Source organism: Crassostrea angulata, chromosome 4, assembly GCF_025612915.1.
Source record: "Crassostrea angulata isolate pt1a10 chromosome 4, ASM2561291v2, whole genome shotgun sequence".
Classification (NCBI taxonomy): domain Eukaryota; kingdom Metazoa; phylum Mollusca; class Bivalvia; order Ostreida; family Ostreidae; genus Magallana; species Magallana angulata.
This window is the reverse complement of record NC_069114.1, coordinates 51,503,930-51,526,405: the sequence shown is the minus strand read 5'-3', so window position 1 is coordinate 51,526,405 and position 22,476 is coordinate 51,503,930. Positions and strand designations below refer to the sequence as shown.

The 22,476-nt window shown below is 36.6% G+C and overlaps 4 protein-coding genes across 4 annotated transcripts; 2 read left to right on the top strand and 2 right to left on the bottom strand.

The window, feature by feature from the left end:
* The first annotated feature begins 125 nt into the window (after positions 1-125).
* LOC128181385 (multiple epidermal growth factor-like domains protein 10) lies at positions 126-8,144 on the top strand. The gene is made up of 9 exons (XM_052849777.1): positions 126-257; positions 1,139-1,206; positions 1,585-1,710; positions 2,415-2,457; positions 2,867-2,928; positions 3,082-3,234; positions 4,596-4,701; positions 4,979-5,016; positions 6,201-8,144. Exons 1-9 carry the CDS (start codon positions 175-177, stop codon positions 7,292-7,294), a joined length of 1,773 nt encoding a protein of 590 aa, XP_052705737.1. The 5' UTR covers positions 126-174; the 3' UTR covers positions 7,295-8,144.
* A 1,781-nt stretch (positions 8,145-9,925) lies between these two features.
* On the bottom strand, positions 9,926-16,016 carry LOC128181782 (asialoglycoprotein receptor 2-like). The gene is made up of 5 exons (XM_052850303.1): positions 15,906-16,016; positions 15,154-15,263; positions 14,564-14,657; positions 10,247-10,466; positions 9,926-9,991 (listed from the first exon to the last, which is right to left on the bottom strand). The coding sequence occupies exons 1-5, from the start codon at positions 15,925-15,927 to the stop codon at positions 9,985-9,987; spliced, it is 453 nt and encodes a 150-aa protein (XP_052706263.1). The 5' UTR covers positions 15,928-16,016; the 3' UTR covers positions 9,926-9,984.
* A 1,261-nt stretch (positions 16,017-17,277) lies between these two features.
* LOC128181568 (perlucin-like) lies at positions 17,278-18,980 on the bottom strand. The gene is made up of 5 exons (XM_052850022.1): positions 18,824-18,980; positions 18,551-18,639; positions 18,168-18,258; positions 17,663-17,891; positions 17,278-17,487 (listed from the first exon to the last, which is right to left on the bottom strand). Exons 1-5 carry the CDS (start codon positions 18,870-18,872, stop codon positions 17,439-17,441), a joined length of 507 nt encoding a protein of 168 aa, XP_052705982.1. The 5' UTR covers positions 18,873-18,980; the 3' UTR covers positions 17,278-17,438.
* A 997-nt stretch (positions 18,981-19,977) lies between these two features.
* LOC128181028 (carboxylesterase 4A-like) lies at positions 19,978-22,008 on the top strand. Its single transcript, XM_052849279.1, has 2 exons — positions 19,978-21,539; positions 21,690-22,008. Exons 1-2 carry the CDS (start codon positions 19,993-19,995, stop codon positions 21,865-21,867), a joined length of 1,725 nt encoding a protein of 574 aa, XP_052705239.1. The 5' UTR covers positions 19,978-19,992; the 3' UTR covers positions 21,868-22,008.
* Positions 22,009-22,476: the final 468 nt, after the last annotated feature.

Below are 22,476 nucleotides of genomic sequence, written 5' to 3'. Positions count from 1 at the left end.
TAATGCACTTCCCCAATCACATGGCTTAATATGACAATGGTTTAAAGTATCCCCATATCGTTTCAATGATTACTATACATAAAAACACTTATGGTAAAACGGAAAAACAATATACAACAATTGGCTCAGCCATTTGAGCTGAGGACTTTGGATAAAATAAACCATGACAAAACAATGTCTGGTGTAGTTTTGTTTTTAATTTTTTGCGTGTTCTGTCCTGGGAGTGTTTATCTTTCGTCGGAGATAGGAATTTGTTCGTAAGTTGTTTTCTTAACTTTACTCTGTTAATATGTTTTATGAATTACCAAAACCATGTCAGCAACAATAAGCAAAACTGTAACACGTATGATATCTACGTGTTAATTCAGCAACAAGTCCGGGCTTACCAGTAACGGGTAATGTAACACTGATAAATACGAAATTTTTGTCAACAGATGACTTGCGTTTAATTTCATTGTTTAGCTTTCTAACCTGATATAGGAAGTCTTTAATCGCTGTACATTATAAGTATGTCATTTAATTATGTAAAATGTCTGTACATATATTCTCCGAGATCATTTATCGGGTCAAATTGAATTGTTCCTTATCTTCTTCCTTATATGTACACATTCAGAAGCAAAGGTTCCGTCATCTGATCGCAAAAATGAATCCTTTTTTTTTTTTTAGAAATTCTCCTAAAAGTTTGAGAATTCATAATGTAATAATTTCAAAATGTAAAATTTAAATACACGGGTACAAAAATGAGTCAATGTGTCACAATTTGGAAAAATTGTCAATGTATTGAATACTACAGGTCTATACTATATATTCTCTTTGTGATTTTAGTCTTTAACATGTAATTTTTGTTTCAAATTGAATGTATATTGTCTTTGATTTTTTTTTTATAAATCAAATTGACAATGATAAGTTCAAGTTCCTTAGGATTTCTTTGGACCTGGTTTTTGTCTTTGATTTTTTTTTATATAAATTAAATTGACAATGATAAGTTCAAGTTCCTTAGGATTTCTTTGGACATTTGTTTATTGTTAATTGCCTATGAAACGAACGGAATTTTGAAATATATCTGGAACATATTTGCAGTATCTTAATGACTGACAGTGTAAATATACCGACTTTTATGATATGAATCAATTTTCAGAAAAACCAATTCTGCCATCAAGTGTTGTAATAATTACAAGTTGAATGAAAAAGGAACCGGATGTGTCGGTGAGTGACGTGCATTTCTGACTAATTCAATAATTTGGACATTGCCCAGTTTAATATTTTCTACCAATTCTTGTTATTGACCTTTATTGTGAGTAAACGTTGATGAATTAATTAATATGTGCAAAAGTCTCCCTAAATCTTAAGAGGGGTCGATTCGTGTGACCATCAGTTTAATCTATTTGACCTGACTATTCAACATTTAAAGCTTATTCAAGATGTATGGATTTTTTTCCTTTACTAAATAATAGTTTATGGCAATAAATCTCGTGTCTAACAATTTAAGGTAGTTCTAATGTCAATTAGTATTATGTTGACCAGCTAGCTTCCTTAAAATTGTGTGGTTATTGCTTTCCTAAAAGTGATCCCGACTCTTTGCAGAGTGTGACCCTGGGTTCTTCGGAGACTGTAATACGCCGTGTCCTCCGGGCCGGTATGGTCAACTTTGTGAAACAGAATGTCTGTGTCAGGTCCAAGAGTGTCATCACGTGACAGGTTGTGTGAATGGTAAGGGAGAGTTGATGAAACCATCTGTGTTTATATAATATTTATATGTCTATTATTTGTGATAGTTCACATAGATTTACATGATTTTATTTTGATGGTCAGAGTAAGCGTACGATGTCATTTGTATTTTTTTGTGTACATACTTGCTCGGTGTGTGACAGTACGCATTTATTCATAAAGAGCTGTTTTATTCAGTAGAAGCATGAGGTCAAATATGAAATTTTCACAGGAGTCCTTTCTTATTTTTACATTTACTCTAAGAATTCTTATTATCTACAGCTCAAAATTTTCGAAAAATAGTTTGATACAACATAGCTACACGTATTTGATAAGAGTGAAACAAACTATTTACTATACTCACTTATTTCTGGTTGACTGTTTCATAGTTTGTTTGTTCTTTTTCAGCCTATTGATAGCTTAAGTGTGATTAGATGTAAGATCTATACCCAGTCTTTTGTTTTGCATTCTACCAAAGAAATCAAATTAGTTACATTTTCAACTTCTCACAACACGACAATTTTATAAATCCTTAAATTTAAATTAAAAATGTGGTTCATTACTCATTCACCAGGAAATTAATATCGATATTTATAGAATTAGATATAATTTCCCGTTTATCTTGTTTTTCTGATGAAGTTACGTATAATGAAAATTATTATTTATTGACATGGACCTTACTGATACCATCTTAATCTTTGTTGCAGTTATCACCCAAACATCGGCTTCGTCGGGAGGGAATTGTACGTCGTAAGTATGTTGATATTACTCGTAGGTTAACGAATATGACGTTACACAAAAGTTTTCTAAAGTAATGGTTGATGTATATCACACTTCCGTCAGCTTTGTGTATATATAACCTTGAAGTTGATTCTTTGTCACTAGCACACGTCTGTAGGTATAACTATATGTTACCTACAGCCATAAACGGAGAAACGAACATCCCTGCAAATAAAAACCTTAAATCAATGGTTTTTCCAACGAGACGGTATTTCTATTTTTATTTAAGAGACAATGACTATAGATCAGAAGATTAAATCGCGGAATGATATAAACCACTGAGCTAGTCTACTTGAAGCGAACGGTTCAGCAGCCAAAGATTTATATTTTGATGGAAACTGTTGAATGCCTTCTAATTTAATGATATGTTGTTTTGTAGGAAAGGTAAGAGTGGATGCTGTATTAATTACCACTTGGACAATAAAACCAACACTTGCATAGGTACAACTCAAATACATTTAAACATATCTCACTGAAATCTAAAACAATTTGAGAGGTGCAAAATACTTTCAGGATAACAATACATGTTTTTGTTTAAAAAAAATCTCGGAGAAAACGTACTAAATGGTGAATTCTATTCCATCTCTTATTTAGTGTGCCCGGATGGATCGTACAACGAAGATTGTCGTGACAACTGTCCGTATCCTTTCTATGGACATAAATGTGGATCCATATGTGATTGTAGTAATGAGACTTGTAACCACGTGACCGGGTGTAATTCATCTAAGACAACAATTGACGGAGAAAGTATAGCAATTTGTTATGATTAAGAACATATCTTTGTCGCTGGCCCTTATCTTTGTCCCTGGCCCCTTGTCCTAATCATTACATTGTGTTATATCAACTGTAACTATAGACGTTGTACTATATCCACAGAGTTCCTCTCTTAACCATATGTTACATATGTTTCCTCGTCATACACACATGTTGGGCTATGCATAGTTTTTTTTTTATTTCAAAGTTTTAACATACCATTTCCCGTTTCTGATTTCTCTAAAAAAAAATTACCGAGAATGAAAATACTGAGTGACCTCGGCTGTTCAGAAAGCAGTTCTAATTTGGCCTATTTTAAGCAAATTGCCTTTTGGAAAGGAAAATCCGGTCTGACAAGCTCCATGCTTTGTCATAACGATCCCAGCGTATTCATGTTTTCACATGGTACTGTACATGTAGGTAGAGTATAGTGGGGGGGGGTTAAAAAATTAAATTGAGATAAAACCCCTTGATCTGATATGCCTCATAAGTTATTTACATTCCGTCTCAATTCTTCTGGTCATCTGACCCTGGAGCCATAAAACTGGATGAGATCACTTTAGATTTCTGACGTCTCTAACGCTGACCAAATCTCACATTTACGAGGAGTAAAGCAGACTCGTCTAAGTGTTTGGTTCCCGGGCCTGTATTCGTCTTAAGACAACTTTTTAATTGTCAGCTTAATATGCTTGAAAATATTAAGTTACCAAAATTAGTTTATTACAAATAGCATTTGCTTTCTCTATCAATATGGAAAATAGAATTTATTATTAATTTTTTGTTTTATAAATATGCTCACAATATGTGTTTACTGAATTATTAATTGTGTAAACATATTCTAGGATAATCATACTGATTAATGACCCTTTTAATAGTCTTCACTGCAAATTTACTTTAGTAGTTAATAAAATCGTTAAATGATGTCCCTTTTCTAGAAATAGTTGTGTAATTCTAATACCTAGATATTGAAGCTAAATTGTGCATGTTCATAAGATCAGAATATGTTAATTTGACTAATCACTGCATGACATGAGTATCTGTAAAGGTCTTGTTATTTCTCAGTGAATCTTTGAAGGTCTGATCATCGAATGGCCAAAGAAAGTTTTGGATTTTTAATCACTGAATGAATATTTGTTACTTATAAACTTAATGACTGCATGGACATCGTTTCTTTTAATCATTAATATTTATTAATATTGCAATATCTCATCGTGAAATGTTACCTATTGCACACAAACTTTGAAATGTTCCCCCAAAAGACAAGACACAGCTCTTTTGAAACGGGCAAGATTTTTAGAAACTCTTAATATTTTTAGGATAATACTATTTACTTTAGCATTATGTCTTTATTGAAGCTGATTCCAACTTAGATCCCAGAACGATATGGATCATTGTCAGTATCAGTGTAGGTGTGATGTTAATAGTGGTGGCCATAGGAGTCATCTGTCGATGTGCATTTAGGTGAGTCGTCTTGAAAACTTAACATATTCTACACAAGTTGTTTTTCTCAAGTGGACTGAGACATCATAAGAATTCCTGATGGATCAATATTTGGGGATTGCGTGGGTATCCCTAATCCACTATTGTTCATCTTCGAATTCCACGAATGATGAAATTGATCTTGTTGGTTTTGTTTTTGTTTTTTGTTTTTTCTTGCGGGTACTAATTTTTGTTTAAAATTTGTATTTTTTTCCTTCTGATAAGTTACTAATAGTCTAAAAATTCTCCTCTTTTTCAGTAAATCTGGAATCGACTACCAACCTAAACATATACAGAGTAAGTAGAGGCGCGGGGTTTTTCTAAATCGTTCTAATAAAATGCAACTGCTACTTGTTTAACTTTCTAGATCATATTCAAATTCTCCTAGATGATATCATGCGCAAGCGCGGGAAATAACACTTTTAACATTAATATGATACAATGCTTAATATATTAAACAATATAGTTTGTTCATTTGTGTATTAACCGTCTCACAAAATTGTCTTAATTGCTTTCTTAACCTATTATTTAAAATTGAAATAATGAAACAACTGCATTGCAGCTAATATTGGCTGGCCTTTAAGAGGAGCGGACAGAGTTGAAAAAATTTAAACTGGATTGGATGAGATATTCATGTATATGGCTTTAATTGTTTTTGTTGCAACTGACAGGAAAAAATTAAGAATTATTTTTTTTTTTAATTTCAAACATGGGATTGGGTATTTAGTGCTTCGCATCTCTAAATTTGGTTCTTTATGGTAAATTGTACTATAATATTTAATCACTGTTCCGAATACAAATTTTAGAGAAAAGGCTGTTGCGATGCATCAATACATCATTTATTCATATAGACATATAGACGCAGGGCACAATCTGTTCATTGCAATTGTTTACAAATTAATGCAAAAGGTGTACTTCCAATTTGTTGGGGTATAAAATGTATGAAATTTAAAAACGCTAGTCTGTGCATGTAAATTTTATTGACTGCAAACATATCCATTATTCGCATGAACCATCGGGGTTGGCTAAATTGTATGTCGTTTGCCCAGGTCTTAGTCATTAAAGTAGTTTTAAAGTCCCCTACCGTTGAAACATTCGGACATCCTCTGTGTCTGCCCTCTTTCTGACAACCAGTCCGTTCGTACTTGGTATGAAATAGATATTGTGTTACTGTTACGGTTTGATACTTCAGATGTAGCTTGTAATCGGAAAGCGACAGTATAATGTGGATGATAAAAAATTGATTGAAAACGGCTCGGTTTTTTAGATCACGTTCGTCCTACACGAATTTCAAAGTTTTGGAACATGGTGTTCATTTCTAATCGCAAAAGCAGTTTTATCTATCTATTAGTACTATTGCAATCATAAGCACAGAGTAAGGTTACTTTATTTTGCTTATAAAATAATAAAGGACTTGTTTCCCTGTCTCTTTGGATATTGAATTGGAGATTTTATCTTTAATAAAAATTTCAAATTTCCAGATTCGACCCGGCGACAACAAGCATCTTGTGAGAACGATAGTTCGGTTAGAAGACATTGTGACTCTGAGCAGCCATTGTGTCACCAAGAGCCCGACTGTGGGACTCCAAGTGACTTCTACACTGACAACTCGGAGAACCCGTATGCACAAATCACAGACACCGCCAGACTCATGCCAAGAACTAAGCACACACCGAAGGAGGTGCCCATACCCCAGGCCCCGCTGTCTCGGAGTATGCCAGGCTCCAAGTGCGAGGAAACCATACCATACGATGTACTCAGTTTAAAAATCGGAAGCGTGAGTGATTTAAGTTCCTGTGATTGGTCGGCACCAACTGCGCATTGGAGCAAAACGTGCGCCCCGCCTCCTGTAGTTAAAAACAAACCACTTCCACCATTGAAACGAAAAAGTTTTCTTTTTCCGGATGACTCTTCTGGATATCTGGAAGAGAAATACGTCACAGGTCCCAGCAGGTCCAGTGAAGCGGAAATAAAGAGCCTTCCTAACGCTCCCCCTCCGCCGACAAAAATCCACCAAAATGGAGAAATCAGGTCAACCAAACCTGCAAAGAAATTACCAACTCCGCCCAAACGAACAGTCACCCTAGTGAAGAAACCTGATAAGGTACCAAGAAACCCACCAATGCCACCAAAAAAGCCACCCAAAGACTCCTTTGTATACGCAGGCAGCAGTGACAATGGGGATCCCGCCATTCCTAATGGAAGCACAAGTATGCAACATGAAAGTACAGCCGAAAAGAAATCAAAAACAGCTCACTTTATGCCCAACACTGTACTAAGGAGAGAAAAGTCCTTGAAGGCTAACTTACAGAAGGATGCCCTGAACAAACGGAAAACCAACGGCAAGTCGTACAACTTGTCTGGATTATTGGAGGTTGATGACATGCCTCCGCCTAACTTTGAGGAGGAGGAGGGGGGCTCGGGGAGCCAGGACCCCCTACAGAACGGAGCCCCGCCCCCCACCGTGTTCCGGAAGTGCCAGACGGTGCTCAAGAACAAGATGAACAGGATCAGTGCCCTTAAGTTTGCCGGTAATCCTCTTAGATATAGCTTCGCAAGACCTCAAAATAGCTAGGTTTTTATGTATTATCTCTATGTTAAAGAGTGTTTTATAATTTTATAAGTATTATACTTTTTCCATGTACATGCATCTTTGTCAAGTGTTGAAGTTTGGTCATTATTTTAAAATAACGAAAACTGTTTAAAAGATATCTGTTTCGAGTGTAAAAATTCATGTATATTGCAAAGTACTTAGTATGCATAACTCAACATAAATGAATGAAATCGATCGCTAAGGGGTGCAGAACGAAGTGAAATTTTTCTATCCATGTCTTTATTATTATAAAAAGAAAGTGTCACGTGTGGAGAATTGTTACATACCTAATCAGTTGACCAAGATCATCACACACGAGTCTTTTATTTATAATATTTTCTATCTCACTATGTGAAGAATTTTATGATGAATCATGATTATACATGTTCATGATGTTTATAATCTATCGTTCCCAAGCTTTTTTAAGGTGTCAAATGTCATTTGCGTTTGAGAACGACAATGTAGTTTGAACTACCGAGCTTCAGAGATTGATAGAAAGATATATAGATGATATCTATATTGAGTGATTTTACATTTACTTTATCCAAAAGTTGAAATGGTGTATAAATGCACGCGGTAATTTCAAGGAATTTGATAAGGCGAATATAAACACCACACAAGTATAGATGTTCTATTTGATTTATATATAAAGCTTTTGAGACAGCCTCTTAAATGACACGAATTGCATAGTAATTTTTTTAGCCAAATCGATGATGCAATGTTGTGTTATGCGGTTATTGTGATCTTGTGGAATGCAATTTAGTAAGTCCGTTTGAAGATAAACATAGCTTTTTTAATGTAAATCTTCACTGAAATAAACCTTGAAACAATTTGTTTATATCAATATTTTTTCCTTAGATCTTACCACTTTTTAAAGTGGAAGTATTGCCGGCTTGAAGAGTTAAGTTTGTTGACATGCTCCATGTTGCAAATGCTCGTTAGTTTGAATACTGACGTTGTTTTAATCGCGTCGATAGGATAAGCCTCACTCCTTGATAGTTAGAGTAATTTGCAGTAACTGTTTTATTAACTACCGATTTCTGTGTTTTCTTTCATTTCTTAAGTTAAATTTTCGACAGAATCTTCAAACGTGACGAATATACATGTACAAGAAAACCTTCAAAAACTAGGTCACTGAAGCGTTTATGCGAAGGGCTGTGTCAAAAAAAGCTCTGACCGGAAGTATTTGATAAAACATCACACGTTGATAAAGCAAAGGTTTATCACACGGGTAGTATAATCCACACTTACATGTAAGAGATTAAAACATGTACTCAACCCTTGTACATATTCAGTTAATGTAATTTTACCGAGGTACGGAATATGTTTATCAAAATATTCTAACAATTCTGTTAATAATCGCCATAAAACAACGTATAGCACACGCATTTTGGAATAACAATTGAACTGGGGGTTTTTGATTGCATACTTACAGAATACATGTATTCTCTTACTTTTAAATGAATCATAAACACACTTCTTCTTTCAAATTTACCTTACGATACTGTTCATAATAACAAAACAATGAAAATATAATTTAACTTATATAATACGAATCAATATTTGTTGTAATTCTTTAAGATCTCATGTGTATGTTAATTTGAGCAAAAAATATTTTATGACAATAAACCATGGATTTACACATACTTTTCATTTTTGTATCATTTTTCATCTATGTTTAAGAAGAATCAATTATTATATTCCGATAAACTTTTTTGTTGAAAGATGTATCCAAAGCAATTTGTCCGTTTATTAATGTTTATACATGTATTTCTTGGGCTACTCTTCAAACTAGTTTTAATTGTAATTGTTTTCTATTCCAATGGTCAACAAATACAAAAATCTAAAACGCCTAGATAAATCATATGCTTCTTTTAAACCCCGAATGACTTGGTTGGGAGGTTGAAAAACGTCTTATTTCAATTTACCCTATTATTGCAGTTTTCGAACTTGTCTAGTTTGGCAGCCCCACTTGATCATAAATATACTGAACATAATCCTAGTTTTTGTTTCTTACTTATTTCTAATTTCCCAAAAAACAGAAAGACCAATTGTTTAATACTTCCGGGAAAATATATCTATAAACTGGAGAGTGCCGTTCATCATTTAGGGTTAATCATGGAGCCGGAAATACTTTGTATTTACTTGGCCTAATGAATGATATATTCATTTCTCAAATGGGGTATCTTTTATACTTTTGATTTTTACTCTTCCTAGACTGTTCCATGTTTATATCTGTTTGTTTCAGAAATGTGTATTCTTTCTCAACAACAAATGAGTGTAAGTAATCCTAATGATCCTTATGAATGATGACGCCTGGTGTCGGACACCCCAGTTTCCTTGTCTATCTTGTACATATTTATTTCCGTTTCCTGTTTGAAGGGAGATATTAGAAAAGACCCTTGAAATAAATACTTTATCGAATGGTCTTTAATGAAGCAAATAAAGAGTATTATATGCGACAATATTATCTGTAAAAGTATTCAAATCATAGTTTTCCTTTCGTTTAAGTTTTAAATGACATACTCAAACAAAAGCCATTACAAAAGTCCACTCGATATCATCAAAAAACCATTTAGTCAAGAAGTCAAGAAATCGAGCATAAACAAAATATTGTTTAAAAAAATTTTATTGAAGTTACCGATTATTTCATAATTTTCGAAATTTTCGACCTATGCCCTGCAAAAGAATTTGAAGAAAATGTGTATGTCTGAACCAAAGCTATATTTTTTAAATTTGAAGCAAATATGATGTGTTCCTGAGTAAACAGACAAAAAATTCTATTTTATATAGACTTCCTGAGAGATAGTTCTCTCTCTCTCTCTCTCTCTCTCTCTCTCTCTCTCTCTCTCTCTCTCTCTCTCTCTCTCTCTCTCTCTCTCTCTCTCTCTCTCTCTCTGAGACGATCGATCGATTGATCGACAATCAACTTACGGAGATTCGCAGATGAAGTTATTAAGTTGTTCACAAACGTTGGCAGTCCAAAGAAACTGAGATTTGAAGCCGATAGCCATGCACTTATTGAGTGCGTGGGTGGATGGTTCGTTGGGGGCCCATGATGTGTAGGTGGGGCTGGTCTGAGTCTGGGTCCAGATCCAGCTCCCAGAGAAGAGGCTGGTGCCCCCAATCCACAGCGAGTCAGTGGAAAACGCACCTATAGAAACGTAAACACACTGTATGTGGGATTGCAAACGAACCTATTTATTAATCGTTAATATAAAAAATCAAAGTACTGAAGAACTGACGGGAGTTGATTTTTTTCGATGTTTATTTATTTTAAAATCAATGATATGTTATTTTGCATGACAAGTACATGTAGTTTCTAATTTGAATTACGCACATTTTTATGATATGAATTGTTGGACTTTTTCGACAAGAATGTCGAGAAACCCCCATACGAATCATGTTAAATAATATTTAAAGATAAAATTAATTCAATCAAACTATCTATCAGAAATATTTCTCGAAAATTGTATGGATCCAAGCAATATTGAACTCTAGTCTCGTTCAACCAACCGCTCGGCTGACACCGTAAATCTCCGACAAGGATTTACGGAGACAGCCGAGCGTCGAGTTGAAAGAGACTATATTGAACTCTGGCGTAGGAATACATACGACTACAAAAAATATTTAAATTGTTCGTACTATTTAAAATCTGACTATTTACAAGGTATTTATAAATAAGTTTCTTTGAAAAACAATGCTTTAGCATACATTACATCGATTTTATATCAATTATGTTCATGAACAAGAACTAAGTCTTGTCAGCAGCAATGATTTGTGCTGAGGCCCAAACACTGTTTCACTTTCGGTTTGTCTGAGTAACTGCATAGGAGAGTTGATTAAAATCAACTCCCAAAAATTATATAAGAACTATTACCAGAACAAAACTTAAAATTACATTACACAAAGTTTCTACTAAGTTTATGAACAAGATTGTAAAGATACTATCTGTTTTATGTTTTTGTGAAAACTCTACCTGATCTAATTTTTCCATGATATTCTTTTTTGTATGGTTTTTGACCTTTTCCGAGATGTTCTAGATAATCTTTGTTATATGTATATAATTTTTCCTACATAATGGTTCCTTAAATATTCTGCGTTTTGCTTTCATTACTTTTACTGAGTAGTCCAAGAGATTCTATGTTGTGTTTCTCACTGATATCCTGTGTTATGTGTTTCTTACCTTGACTGGGTTGTCCCAGATATCATGTGTTGTGTGTTTCCTGAATTGGGTTGTCCTAGATATTCTTTGTTTTGTTTCTCACTGATATCCTATGTTGTATGTTTCTTACCTGGACTGGGTTGTCCTAGATATCCTGTGTTGTGTGTTTCTTACCTTGCCTGGGTTGTCCCAGATATCATGTGTTGTGTGTTTCCTAATTTGGTTGTCCTAGATACTCCTTGTTGTGATTCTTACTGATATCCTATGTTGTATGCTTCTTACCTGGACTGGGTTGTCCTAGATATCATGTGTTGTGTGTTTCTTACCTAGACCGGATTGTCCTAGATATCATGTGCTGTATGTTTCTTGCCTGGATCGGGTTGTCCTAGATATCCTGTGTTGTGTGTTTTTTACCTGGATCGGGTTCCCTAGATATCCTGTGTTGTGTGTTTCTTACCTTGCCTGGGTTGTCCTAGATATCCTGTGATGTGTTTCTTACCTGGATTTGGTTGTCCTAGATACTCCTTGTTGTGATTCTTACTGATATCCTATGTTGTATGCTTCTTACCTGGACTGGGTTGTCCTAGATATCCTGTGTTGTGATTCTTACTGATATTCTGTTTTATCCTTGATATTTTGTGTTGTATGTTTCTTACCTTGTTTGGGTTGTCCTAGATATCCTGTGTTGTGTGTGTTTCTTACCTGGACTGGGTTGTCCTAGATATCATGTGTTGTGTGTTTCTTACCTAGACTGGGTTGTCCTAGATATCATGTGTTGTGTGTTTCTTACCTAGACCGATTGTCCTAGATATCATGTGTTGTGTGTTTCTTGCCTGGATCGGGTTGTCCTAGATATCCTGTGATGTGTGTTTCTTACCTGGATTGGGTTGTCCTAGATATCCTGTGTTGTGTGTTTCTTACCTGGATTGGGTTGTCCTAGACATCCTGTGTTGTGTGTTTCTTACCTGGATTGGGTTGTCCTAGATATCCTGTGATGTGTGTTTCTTACCTGGATCGGGTTGTCCTAGACATCCTGTGTTGTGTGTTTCTTACCTGGATTGGGTTGTCCTAGATATCCTGTGTTGTGTGTTTCTTACCTGGATCGGGTTGTCCTAGATATCCTGTGATGTGTGTTTCTTACCTGGATTGGGTTGTCCTAGATATCCTGTGTTGTGTGTTTCTTACCTGGATTGAGTTGTCCTAGATATCCTGTGATGTGTGTTTCTTACCTGGATCGGGTTGTCCTAGATATCCTGTGTTGTGTGTTTCTTACCTGGATTGGGTTGTCCTAGATATCCTGTGTTGTGTGTTTCTTACCTGGATCGGGTTGTCCTAGATATCCTGTGTTGTGTGTTTCTTACCTGGATTGGGTTGTCCTAGATATCCTGTGTTGTGTGTTTTTTACCTGGATCGGGTTCCCTAGATATCCTGTGTTGTGTGTTTCTTACCTTGCCTGGGTTGTCCTAGATATCCTGTGATGTGTTTCTTACCTGGATTTGGTTGTCCTAGATACTCCTTGTTGTGATTCTTACTGATATCCTATGTTGTATGCTTCTTACCTGGACTGGGTTGTCCTAGATATCCTGTGTTGTGATTCTTACTGATATTCTGTTTTATCCTTGATATTTTGTGTTGTATGTTTCTTACCTTGTTTGGGTTGTCCTAGATATCCTGTGTTGTGTGTGTTTCTTACCTGGACTGGGTTGTCCTAGATATCATGTGTTGTGTGTTTCTTACCTAGACTGGGTTGTCCTAGATATCATGTGCTGTATGTTTCTTGCCTGGATCGGGTTGTCCTAGATATCCTGTGATGTGTGTTTCTTACCTGGATTGGGTTGTCCTAGATATCCTGTGTTGTGTGTTTCTTACCTGGATTGGGTTGTCCTAGATATCCTGTGTTGTGTGTTTCTTACCTGGACTGGGTTGTCCTAGATATCATGTGTTGTGTTTTTTTCCTGGATTGGGTTGTCCTAGATATCCTGTGATGTGTGTTTCTTACCTGGATCGGGTTGTCCTAGACATCCTGTGTTGTGTGTTTCTTACTTAGACTGGGTTGTCCTAGATATCCTGTGTTGTGTGTTTCTTACCTGGATCGGGTTGTCCTAGATATCCTGTGTTGTGTGTTTCTTACCTGGATTGGGTTGTCCTAGATATCCTGTGTTGTGTGTTTCTTACCTGGATTGAGTTGTCCTAGATATCCTGTGATGTGTGTTTCTTACCTGGATCGGGTTGTCCTAGATATCCTGTGTTGTGTGTTTCTTACCTGGATTGGGTTGTCCTAGTTATCCTGTGTTGTATGTTTTTTGCCTGGATCGGGTTGTCCTAGATATCCTGTGTTGTGTGTTTCTAACCTGGATCGGATTGTCCTAGATATCCTGTGTTGTGTGTTTCTAACCTGGATCGGGTTGTCCTAGATATCCTGTGTTGTGTGTTTTTTACCTGGATCGGGTTGTCCTAGATATCATGTGCTGTATGTATCTTTCCTGGATTGGGTTGTCCTAGATATCCTGTGTTGTGTTTCTTACCTGGATTGGGATGCCCTAGATATCCTGTGATGTGTGTTTCCTACCTAGACTGGGTTGTCCTAGATATCCTGTGATGTGTTTCTTACCTGGATTGGGTTGTCCTAGATATCCTGTGATGTGTTTCTTACCTGGATTGGGTTGTCCTAGATATCCTGTGATGTGTGTTTCTTACCTGGATCGGGTTGTCCTAGATATCCTGTGATGTGTGTTTCTTACCTGGATCAGGTTGTTCTGGATATAATGTTCTGTGTTTCTTACCTGGATCGGGTTGTCCTAGATATCCTGTGATGTGTTTCTTACCTGGATTGGGTTGTCCTAGATATCCTGTGTTGTGTGTTTCTTACCTGGATGGGATGCCCTAGATATCCTGTGTTGTATGTTTCTTGCCTGGATCGGGTTGTCCTAGATATCCTGTGATGTGTGTTTCTTACCTGGATCGGGTTGTCCTAGATATCCTGTGATGTGTGTTTCTTACCTGGATCGGGTTGTCCTAGATATCCTGTGATGTGTGTTTCTTACCTGGATCGGGTTGTTCTGGATATCATGTTCTGTGTTTCTTACCTGAACCGAGTCGTCCTAGATATCCTTGGATGAATTGTTCCTCACTGGCGTCATTTATTGACAACAGAGACGATTGAATCAGACCGCAGTAATACTACAAACATTGTTAAACATTTATATTTGGTATGAGAAATATAATTTGGGAGATGAGACAGTTATCATTTAAAATTTGGCGGGAGAACCTTGACAATTTAAATAACTCTGACAGGTATACTGGATTGTCGATATATAAATCTGTGGGGTTGGAGGGGATCACAGTGAATTGGAAACTAGTTTTAAACAATTACAACTCTATTTAGAACATAGTATTGATCAAAAATCAAAATTAAGTCTCTAACATGGTCCGTATTTCACAATTAAATGGATACTTGTGCTATGGCTTTATCGGACAATGACACGTTAATCAAAGTAAAAATAAGATTGAAATGATATTGGTTCATACTTATTTGATTACATGTACATTTATATTTCATTATCTAATATATAAGGTGGGATTTCCATTCATATAATTATGGACTACGTTCGCCCCAACGGTAGCACCGTAAAAAAAATTACATATAATGAATACATTTATAACTTTGACCACCTACGTTTGCCTCCGCCCAGGAAGCCCGAATGTGGAACGTCATGTAACAGGAAGTACCATGTTGTACAAACCCGACCGGACACGAACCGCTGCAGATTCCCACCAAAAACAGGACTGTCAACAACAGGATTTGCATTTAAACACATTTTTTAAAGATTTTGAATTAAAGGAGTTGGGTTTTTTTTTAACTAACATATATCTTTGAAGAATTTTAAATCATAAGAATGAATTCTTTTAAATTTTCATCATTTTTTTTCAATAAATGTGCATGTATAAATAAAGTCAAAACAAATGTCACTTTTCACCTCTTCTTGTGTTGTTAAACAATATCATTCATCAGTTGAGCTATTAAAGTTAAACTTTAAAATCAACAAATATTCTCATTAAATGTGAAAAACTTTATCAAATGTTTCTCCCGGACAACCAGTGATGGCAATATCAATATTATCTTACATTCTATAAATATTCTAAATTTGAATGTATTGGCAATTTTCTTTGTAACAAATCTTGATCTCAAATAAGAATTTATTTTAGATTTTGTTTTGATGAGTGTTCCATCAGTCATTCGGAAAAATCTGAGGATTCTCACCAAAGGACAGATCTGTATCTTTATGACAAACACTTGTCACTACACATATCTGCCATCTGATTCTATATACCACTTATCAGTGGACCGGGATTTGTATACAACTGAATAACATTTAGATGACTAACATCTATTGGATTCTTAACTCGGTTAAAAGAAACAACACTTACCCAAAAAACAGGTTTTCCACATTATGACCGAGATCTGTGGCAGTGTGCTCTGATATAAGTAGCACAGACACACGACTTATCTCTATGATTCCCCTTGGGTCACCAAACAAGTTAGAGCAGTAACTATATTGGTTATTTGTACTTTATGAGAATATCCATTGAAACTGTTAGGTCAAACTTCTCCCTTACAATTTTCTTCTAGAGGTGTACATTTGTTATATATAAATCGTTGGCTTTTACACTTATGTTTGGGGGTGGAATCCACATATTCGAGAGGGAGTGTAGCATATATTTTGAATCGAAGATCTCGAAATTTTAAAACAATGGATGATTTTAACCATTTCCTTTTTAAACAACGGTTATTTAATAATCAGATTTTAAAGTGAGATATCAAGAACAATTTTATCGAGAACGCTATAAAGCCTTACTTGATCAATTGTGTGGAAGTCATACTCGACGCACTGTTCATGGCCAGAAAGACAATATAAGACTGATGTGAACAAATGTTCAGGCAGCCCCGTTGAATGAAAATGAAAGACAACAGAGATTGGCGTACTACATAAGAATCATTAAACCTTTAGTGGTAAAGAATTACATGCTTTTTGCTGGGGGGGGGGGGGTTCACTTGGAGCTTTGACTGCTCTTTGGTTCGTTTGCATGGGTTGTTTTATTAATTTTATTTCGGTGGGTTTAGTTTATTTTTCTTTCTTTTTTATTTGTTTGTTGGGGCGAGGGTATGTTTTTTGTTTGTTTTGATTTTCTGGTGTTCTTTAAAATAAATTTTATTGGGGGGGGGGGGGGATTGCTACAAATGATAATTTTATTTTTTAAATGATAATTTTATTTTGACATATTTGAAGATTTTTATTGGATTTATAAAATACAAGTGGTTAGAGTTGTAGTTCTTGTACTATCCAACACTCACGCCTTGAATCCCTCTTGACTGTGCAGATGTACGCTAACGATTGGAGCCATATACTCCATATCTCAGGGAGGAAGAAAGTGTTCGCACTCGATTTACACTCAATAATGCTCTTGCTTATAAGATTGACTTCCTTGTTGTCTAATACAGATTTTGAAAAATTCACTAACTTCCGGAAATAACACAGAGTTTCCTGAAACCTCTTTATCCTAAACTCTGCCAAAGTAGTGTAGTCGTTGGTAGAATGACGTCAAAATTATAAATAATGATTGAAATAACAAAGAAGCATGATTTTAAAATGTATTTATAAGTTACATGGTACCACATACGCATGTAAAGTCTTACACTCCGGACAAATGGTGAAAGTCATTCATGGCTGTATGAAGGGGCCTTTGTACTAACGAGTTTATATATCCCTTGTGTAAGTGAAAATAAAATAAAAGATGCATATTAAAGGTTTAATTTTGTTTATTTCAAGTGGCTCATAGTTTTATCAAATACACCAGCTGAACAAAAACCATGGGCCACATTTCTCTATCCAAACAGCGTCATATATCATGGATTAAAAATAAGAAATATCATGGCTGAATGACCTGTGGGTGGGTGGTTATTTATCCAATGACACCCTGGCCACCAGCGCCTATACCTGGATCAGCCGTCCTGTAAAAACGAGTTACCATTACTGGGGATGCATTGGTACGGCATTATTTCACGGACGAAGTTAGCAACGAACAATAACTCTGAATATATAAGAAATGCTCGATTTGTAAGGCCGTTCCTTAAATAAAATGTAACGAACAATAACTCTGAGTATAAAAGAAAGCATTATTCGTACGGCATTTCACAGATGAAGTTGAATCTGTTTTCACAGTTGTTGTCGTTCCAATGGTACTGTCCCCCCATGTCCATCTCCAGGCAGTGCTCGTTACCGTTAGCGTTGTTGGGTTCCCCGGGGGCCCAGTTCTTGTAGCTGCCCATGGCCTGCACGTTACCCGTCCAGACCCACTCACCCTCGATCTGGACGTCCGTCCCTCCCAGCCAGAAAATCCCGGGGCTGAAGCCTCCTGCCAAAAACGACTTCAACAGTATGAATTCTTCGTCAAAAGCAGAATTGTGAACTAATGGTCTCGGTACTGGTGATGGGCACAAATCCCTTTTGTATCTTAGTTTATGCAAAAGTATATTATATAACAAATTGTTGTGAACTGTTACAGGCCCTATAGTGTTGTAAAAATATATCAGGACTAAAAAAATCACTTCTACCATCATTATTAAATTGTTGCAAACATATTGATACCAGAATCAGTTTTGACAGTAATATGGACCATGCCTGGATTTACCTATGTTCCTGGAGACGACGGTTTCTATCACGTGTTGTTCATGAATATCGTTGATGTTGGCCAAGTAACCGCCATACGCCCGGCATATGATCTGACATTAAAAAAAAAACACCACACCGTGTCAATGTGTACATAAGACAAAATGTCGTTTCCCAACACTATTTCTTACAACATTAACTATATCAATATATCTATCACTAAAATTTGTCTGTGATGCAGACATTTGAAACAAATTCTATTTTTTTAAAATGATAAATAGACCATCCTTGCTGGCGGCTAGCGCCATAGAGTGCAGACGTCACAATTGACACAAGGCGGGAAAAGTGACACTGCAGTTTTCCGGCATATGCAACTGTGGTTTGTCTATTTGACGGACGACTTACGGAGGCCTCAGCCCACGTTGCCCGGATATTGAATTCAAGGTAGCACGAGTTTCCGTAAGTAAAGGTACCGTCTGGACATGCGCCCTTCACTGAAACAGTCAAACATTGCGTCTTGTATAGTTTTCTTTAAATATAGGCAAACAACAACTCAATCAAAAAACGGAGGCTACGAACAGAACACAAACGCCATTTTCTCGCTTTTTATGAACTATGCTGACGTTTTGTTTAATTCATATTATGGACTTTTGACGGAAACAGTAAGAAGTGGCCTACCTATAGAGCTACACCATCCGACCAGTAAGAATAGCAGCTCTGTGAGCATGGTGTCTGTAATGTGTTGTGACCGAATTTCTACTTATCTGCGACCCCACACAATAAATAAACTTACTCAAAGGCAAAGCATGACCTCGACAGGGTCATAACGATAAATGATTAATAAGGACGTTCAAAAACTTATATTAGCTCCACATTTCATGTTGGACTTATTTAGTCTACTTATAACAAAATACTTTATCGATAGAGAGTTTTAAAATTCGATTTCTATACATAGTGATTGTGCAAAATACTATCTAGTAGCTCTGATAAGAGAACAATAATAGTGGGATCGTCCTGTACAAACATCATCGCTTTACATACATTCCATATTAAAGAACTGTTTCCTTTTGATAAAGTCAAACTGTGTTTTTTTATATTCATTTTAATGTTGAAGTTGCACACAGTAATTTAATAAGCCCATGTGTTACAGCAAAATTGATTTCTTGAAATGCATCTTGTATTGCTGTCAATGTATGAGATGATTAGAACTAAGTGATCATGGTCCGTCCTGATAGTTGACTGTCTTAATGTGTCATTTTACACCCGCTCGGTCAGTAGCTATTTATGAATTTAAAAGATAAATACATGTCAGTTGGCTTATTAAAAACCACGTTTTACTATCACTTTTACTTCGACTCCGGGTTATGGTTAGTCCTTAATCCTTTAATCCGGCATAATACACACTGACCTAATCTTCAGAGCTTTTAATACCTGACTTCTGTGCACAATAATGAGTTGACCGTATTAAACAATAACTTTACGGAACAAATTTCACTCACTTCATCTTAAACACAGAGGTACCCTGAGATGGCGGATATCGCTAAATGTGTAAGTTACTCATACATTGATATACATAAATGCATTCCAATATGTGAGATTGTATGGACCGATTCCATTAGTGGTGGACGTTTTTTGCTTTGTTTAATCATTTAATTCATTTTCTCTTTAAAGGTTATTTGTAGAAGGAGTGTTTATTTGTTTTGATTTTTTGTTTTTGATTTTAATTAGGGTCTAACTTGGGGTTTTTTAAGGGGGGGGGGGGGGGGGGGTCTTTCGTCAAAATCGAGAACTAAAAGATTTCAAAATTCTAATCTTTTTCATTACAGATTTCTCTTTTTCTGTTAGTCATGGTTCTAGCACTGTCCCGTAAATCAGCGCATGGTGAGACGAGCAACCCCTCCATATTGGTTGACACACCGTCGGGTCGGATCAAAGGTTACAAGGAGACACACAACCAAACCCACCCAATGATTCGATTCATAGGGATTCCCTACGCCGAACCACCCGTAAACAACCTCAGGTTCCGGAAACCTAGGCCCATCGGAAAATGGGACGATGTCCGAGGCATTCCGAATGATCATGGACCCGGATGTATGCAAGATGACGGAGATTACATAGGTACGTACGAAATGGGGTTTTCCGAAGACTGTTTGTACTTGAATATTTATGTTCCAGGCCGCGAAATTAAACAAACTAAAACCTTCTCTGTCATGGTGTGGATTCAAGGCAAAGACTTTATTCATGGCTCGACCAGCGAGTACTTCCCGCACAATATTGTCGCACACGGTGACGTCATTTTTGTGACGTTTGATTACAGACTAGGAGTATTCGGGTTTCTAAATATAGATGACCAAGACGTGACCAAGAACCTTGGTCTGTGGGACCAGATTGCAGCTTTGCAGTGGGTGCATAAAAACATTGCAGCTTTCGGGGGTAATCCGGAAAATGTCACTATAATTGGACACTCGTCCGGAGCCGTCTGTGCCCATCTTTTGTCGTTAATGCCCAGAAACGGGGGGTTATTTCAAAGAGTGATAGCAATGAGTGGTGTGGTGTCCCGTAATACAGTTGTCAAACCAAACAACGCAGAAAAAGTCGACCGGCTTCTGTCAGAGAGAACTAACTGTACAGAAACGACTCAGTCTTCAATCTATCTTGATTGTTTGAAATCAGTTCCTGCTGAAAAACTTGTGAATGCCGTCAGTCTTCAAGACTTTATTCCTACTGATAATATCACGGCAGACCTCTACGTGGGGCCGTGGATTGACGGCGAGCTTATAACAAAGGACCCTTATTTACTTCTGTACGATTTTGATAGCAACGAGTCTCGCTTTTTCCGATCCCTGGATTTCGTTGCTGGTACTACGGATGTGGAGGGTAGCCTTCTCTACAGAAAGATCGTCGACAGTCGAAAAACGAGCTTAGTCTCAGAGTATGAAAATAATTTAAACTTTTCTTTAGACTCAGAAATTCCGTTTCACGTGTTTAAAGATTCCATTGCTCCCGGTGTAATCAATTCGCTGTACGGAAACAATCCGATCTTGACTCATAAAGTAGTCGCCTTCTACCACAGTCACAGGGGTAGTCTGGACCAGAGTAACCAGGCTATACAGATGTATGGACAGGCCACCATTGTCACCCCTACCATCAGTGCCCTCGTGGCCCACTCCAGGAACAACGCTGCCTCAAAGACCTACCACTATCTGGTCACTCTCATCAGCCCCCTCCCCGAGGGTCCCCCTCCACCCCCGTGGTTCGGAGGCTGTGGCCACGGGGATGAACTCTATTTGCTGTTCAGGTTGATGGCAACACCCATCAATCTACAGATGAGAGACTTTCATCATGATCTCTCCAGAAAGGTTGTCCGTTACTGGACTAATTTCGCCAAAACTGGGTATGTACGAGGTCTAAGGACTATTTCTTTCACAGTAGCTCGTAACATTTTCTAACACTTAAACTTAAGATGTATAACTCATGATATCATGATAAACTTTATTTGTGAATGAATTTTTCACTAAGTTTTGTGAAATAACATTATTTTCAGAAACCCCAGTGACGACGACACAGAGATCACGTGGCCTGCGTATGACGAGGACAAACGTCATTACCTCATTTTGGATTATCCAATCATATCGCACATTGATTATTCGTCGGAAGAAGTAGCTTTATTTCAACCTGAATTGTCGAACTATGTGAAGACAAATTCACACGATGAATTGTAAAAACCATTAAAATACCTGTTTGTTTATCACTCAATTATACAAAATCTAACTTACATGGATCGTTTTAACAAAAATATGCTTTAAATGCAAAAGTTTGTGAGATTTCTTAGCCTCATATAAATATATAAAGAACACATTTCATATATATCGTTGTGATAAAAGTAGACCAGTCATAAATATGTTCATGTTTATCAACCCTAATAAGTTAATATGGATTGGTATTTGTTCATTTTGTTGGGGTTTTTGGGGGAGGGGTTTAATTCTTTTATAGATGGCGGGGCGTTGGATCAAGCAATATGTACACTGTAAGGTTGATACGTTGGTTATAATTGAGAGCAATATTCGATAATCAGATTGATATTTCTATTTGAATATCCACAGTATAACAATTCTCATACACACTAAGCAGAGTTAGTCTGTACTCCTAGCAGATTACGGAGACGGACCATACAACTTCTATAGAGTGCATAGGAATAACCTAGGATATGAGACTTATGTCACATGAATGGCACAGGACATAAGTTCATCATAGCAAGGCTGTCATAGGGTACGATGGCGGGGATGTGATTAACGACACAACGTTCAATGTTGGGAACATCAGGCCAATCT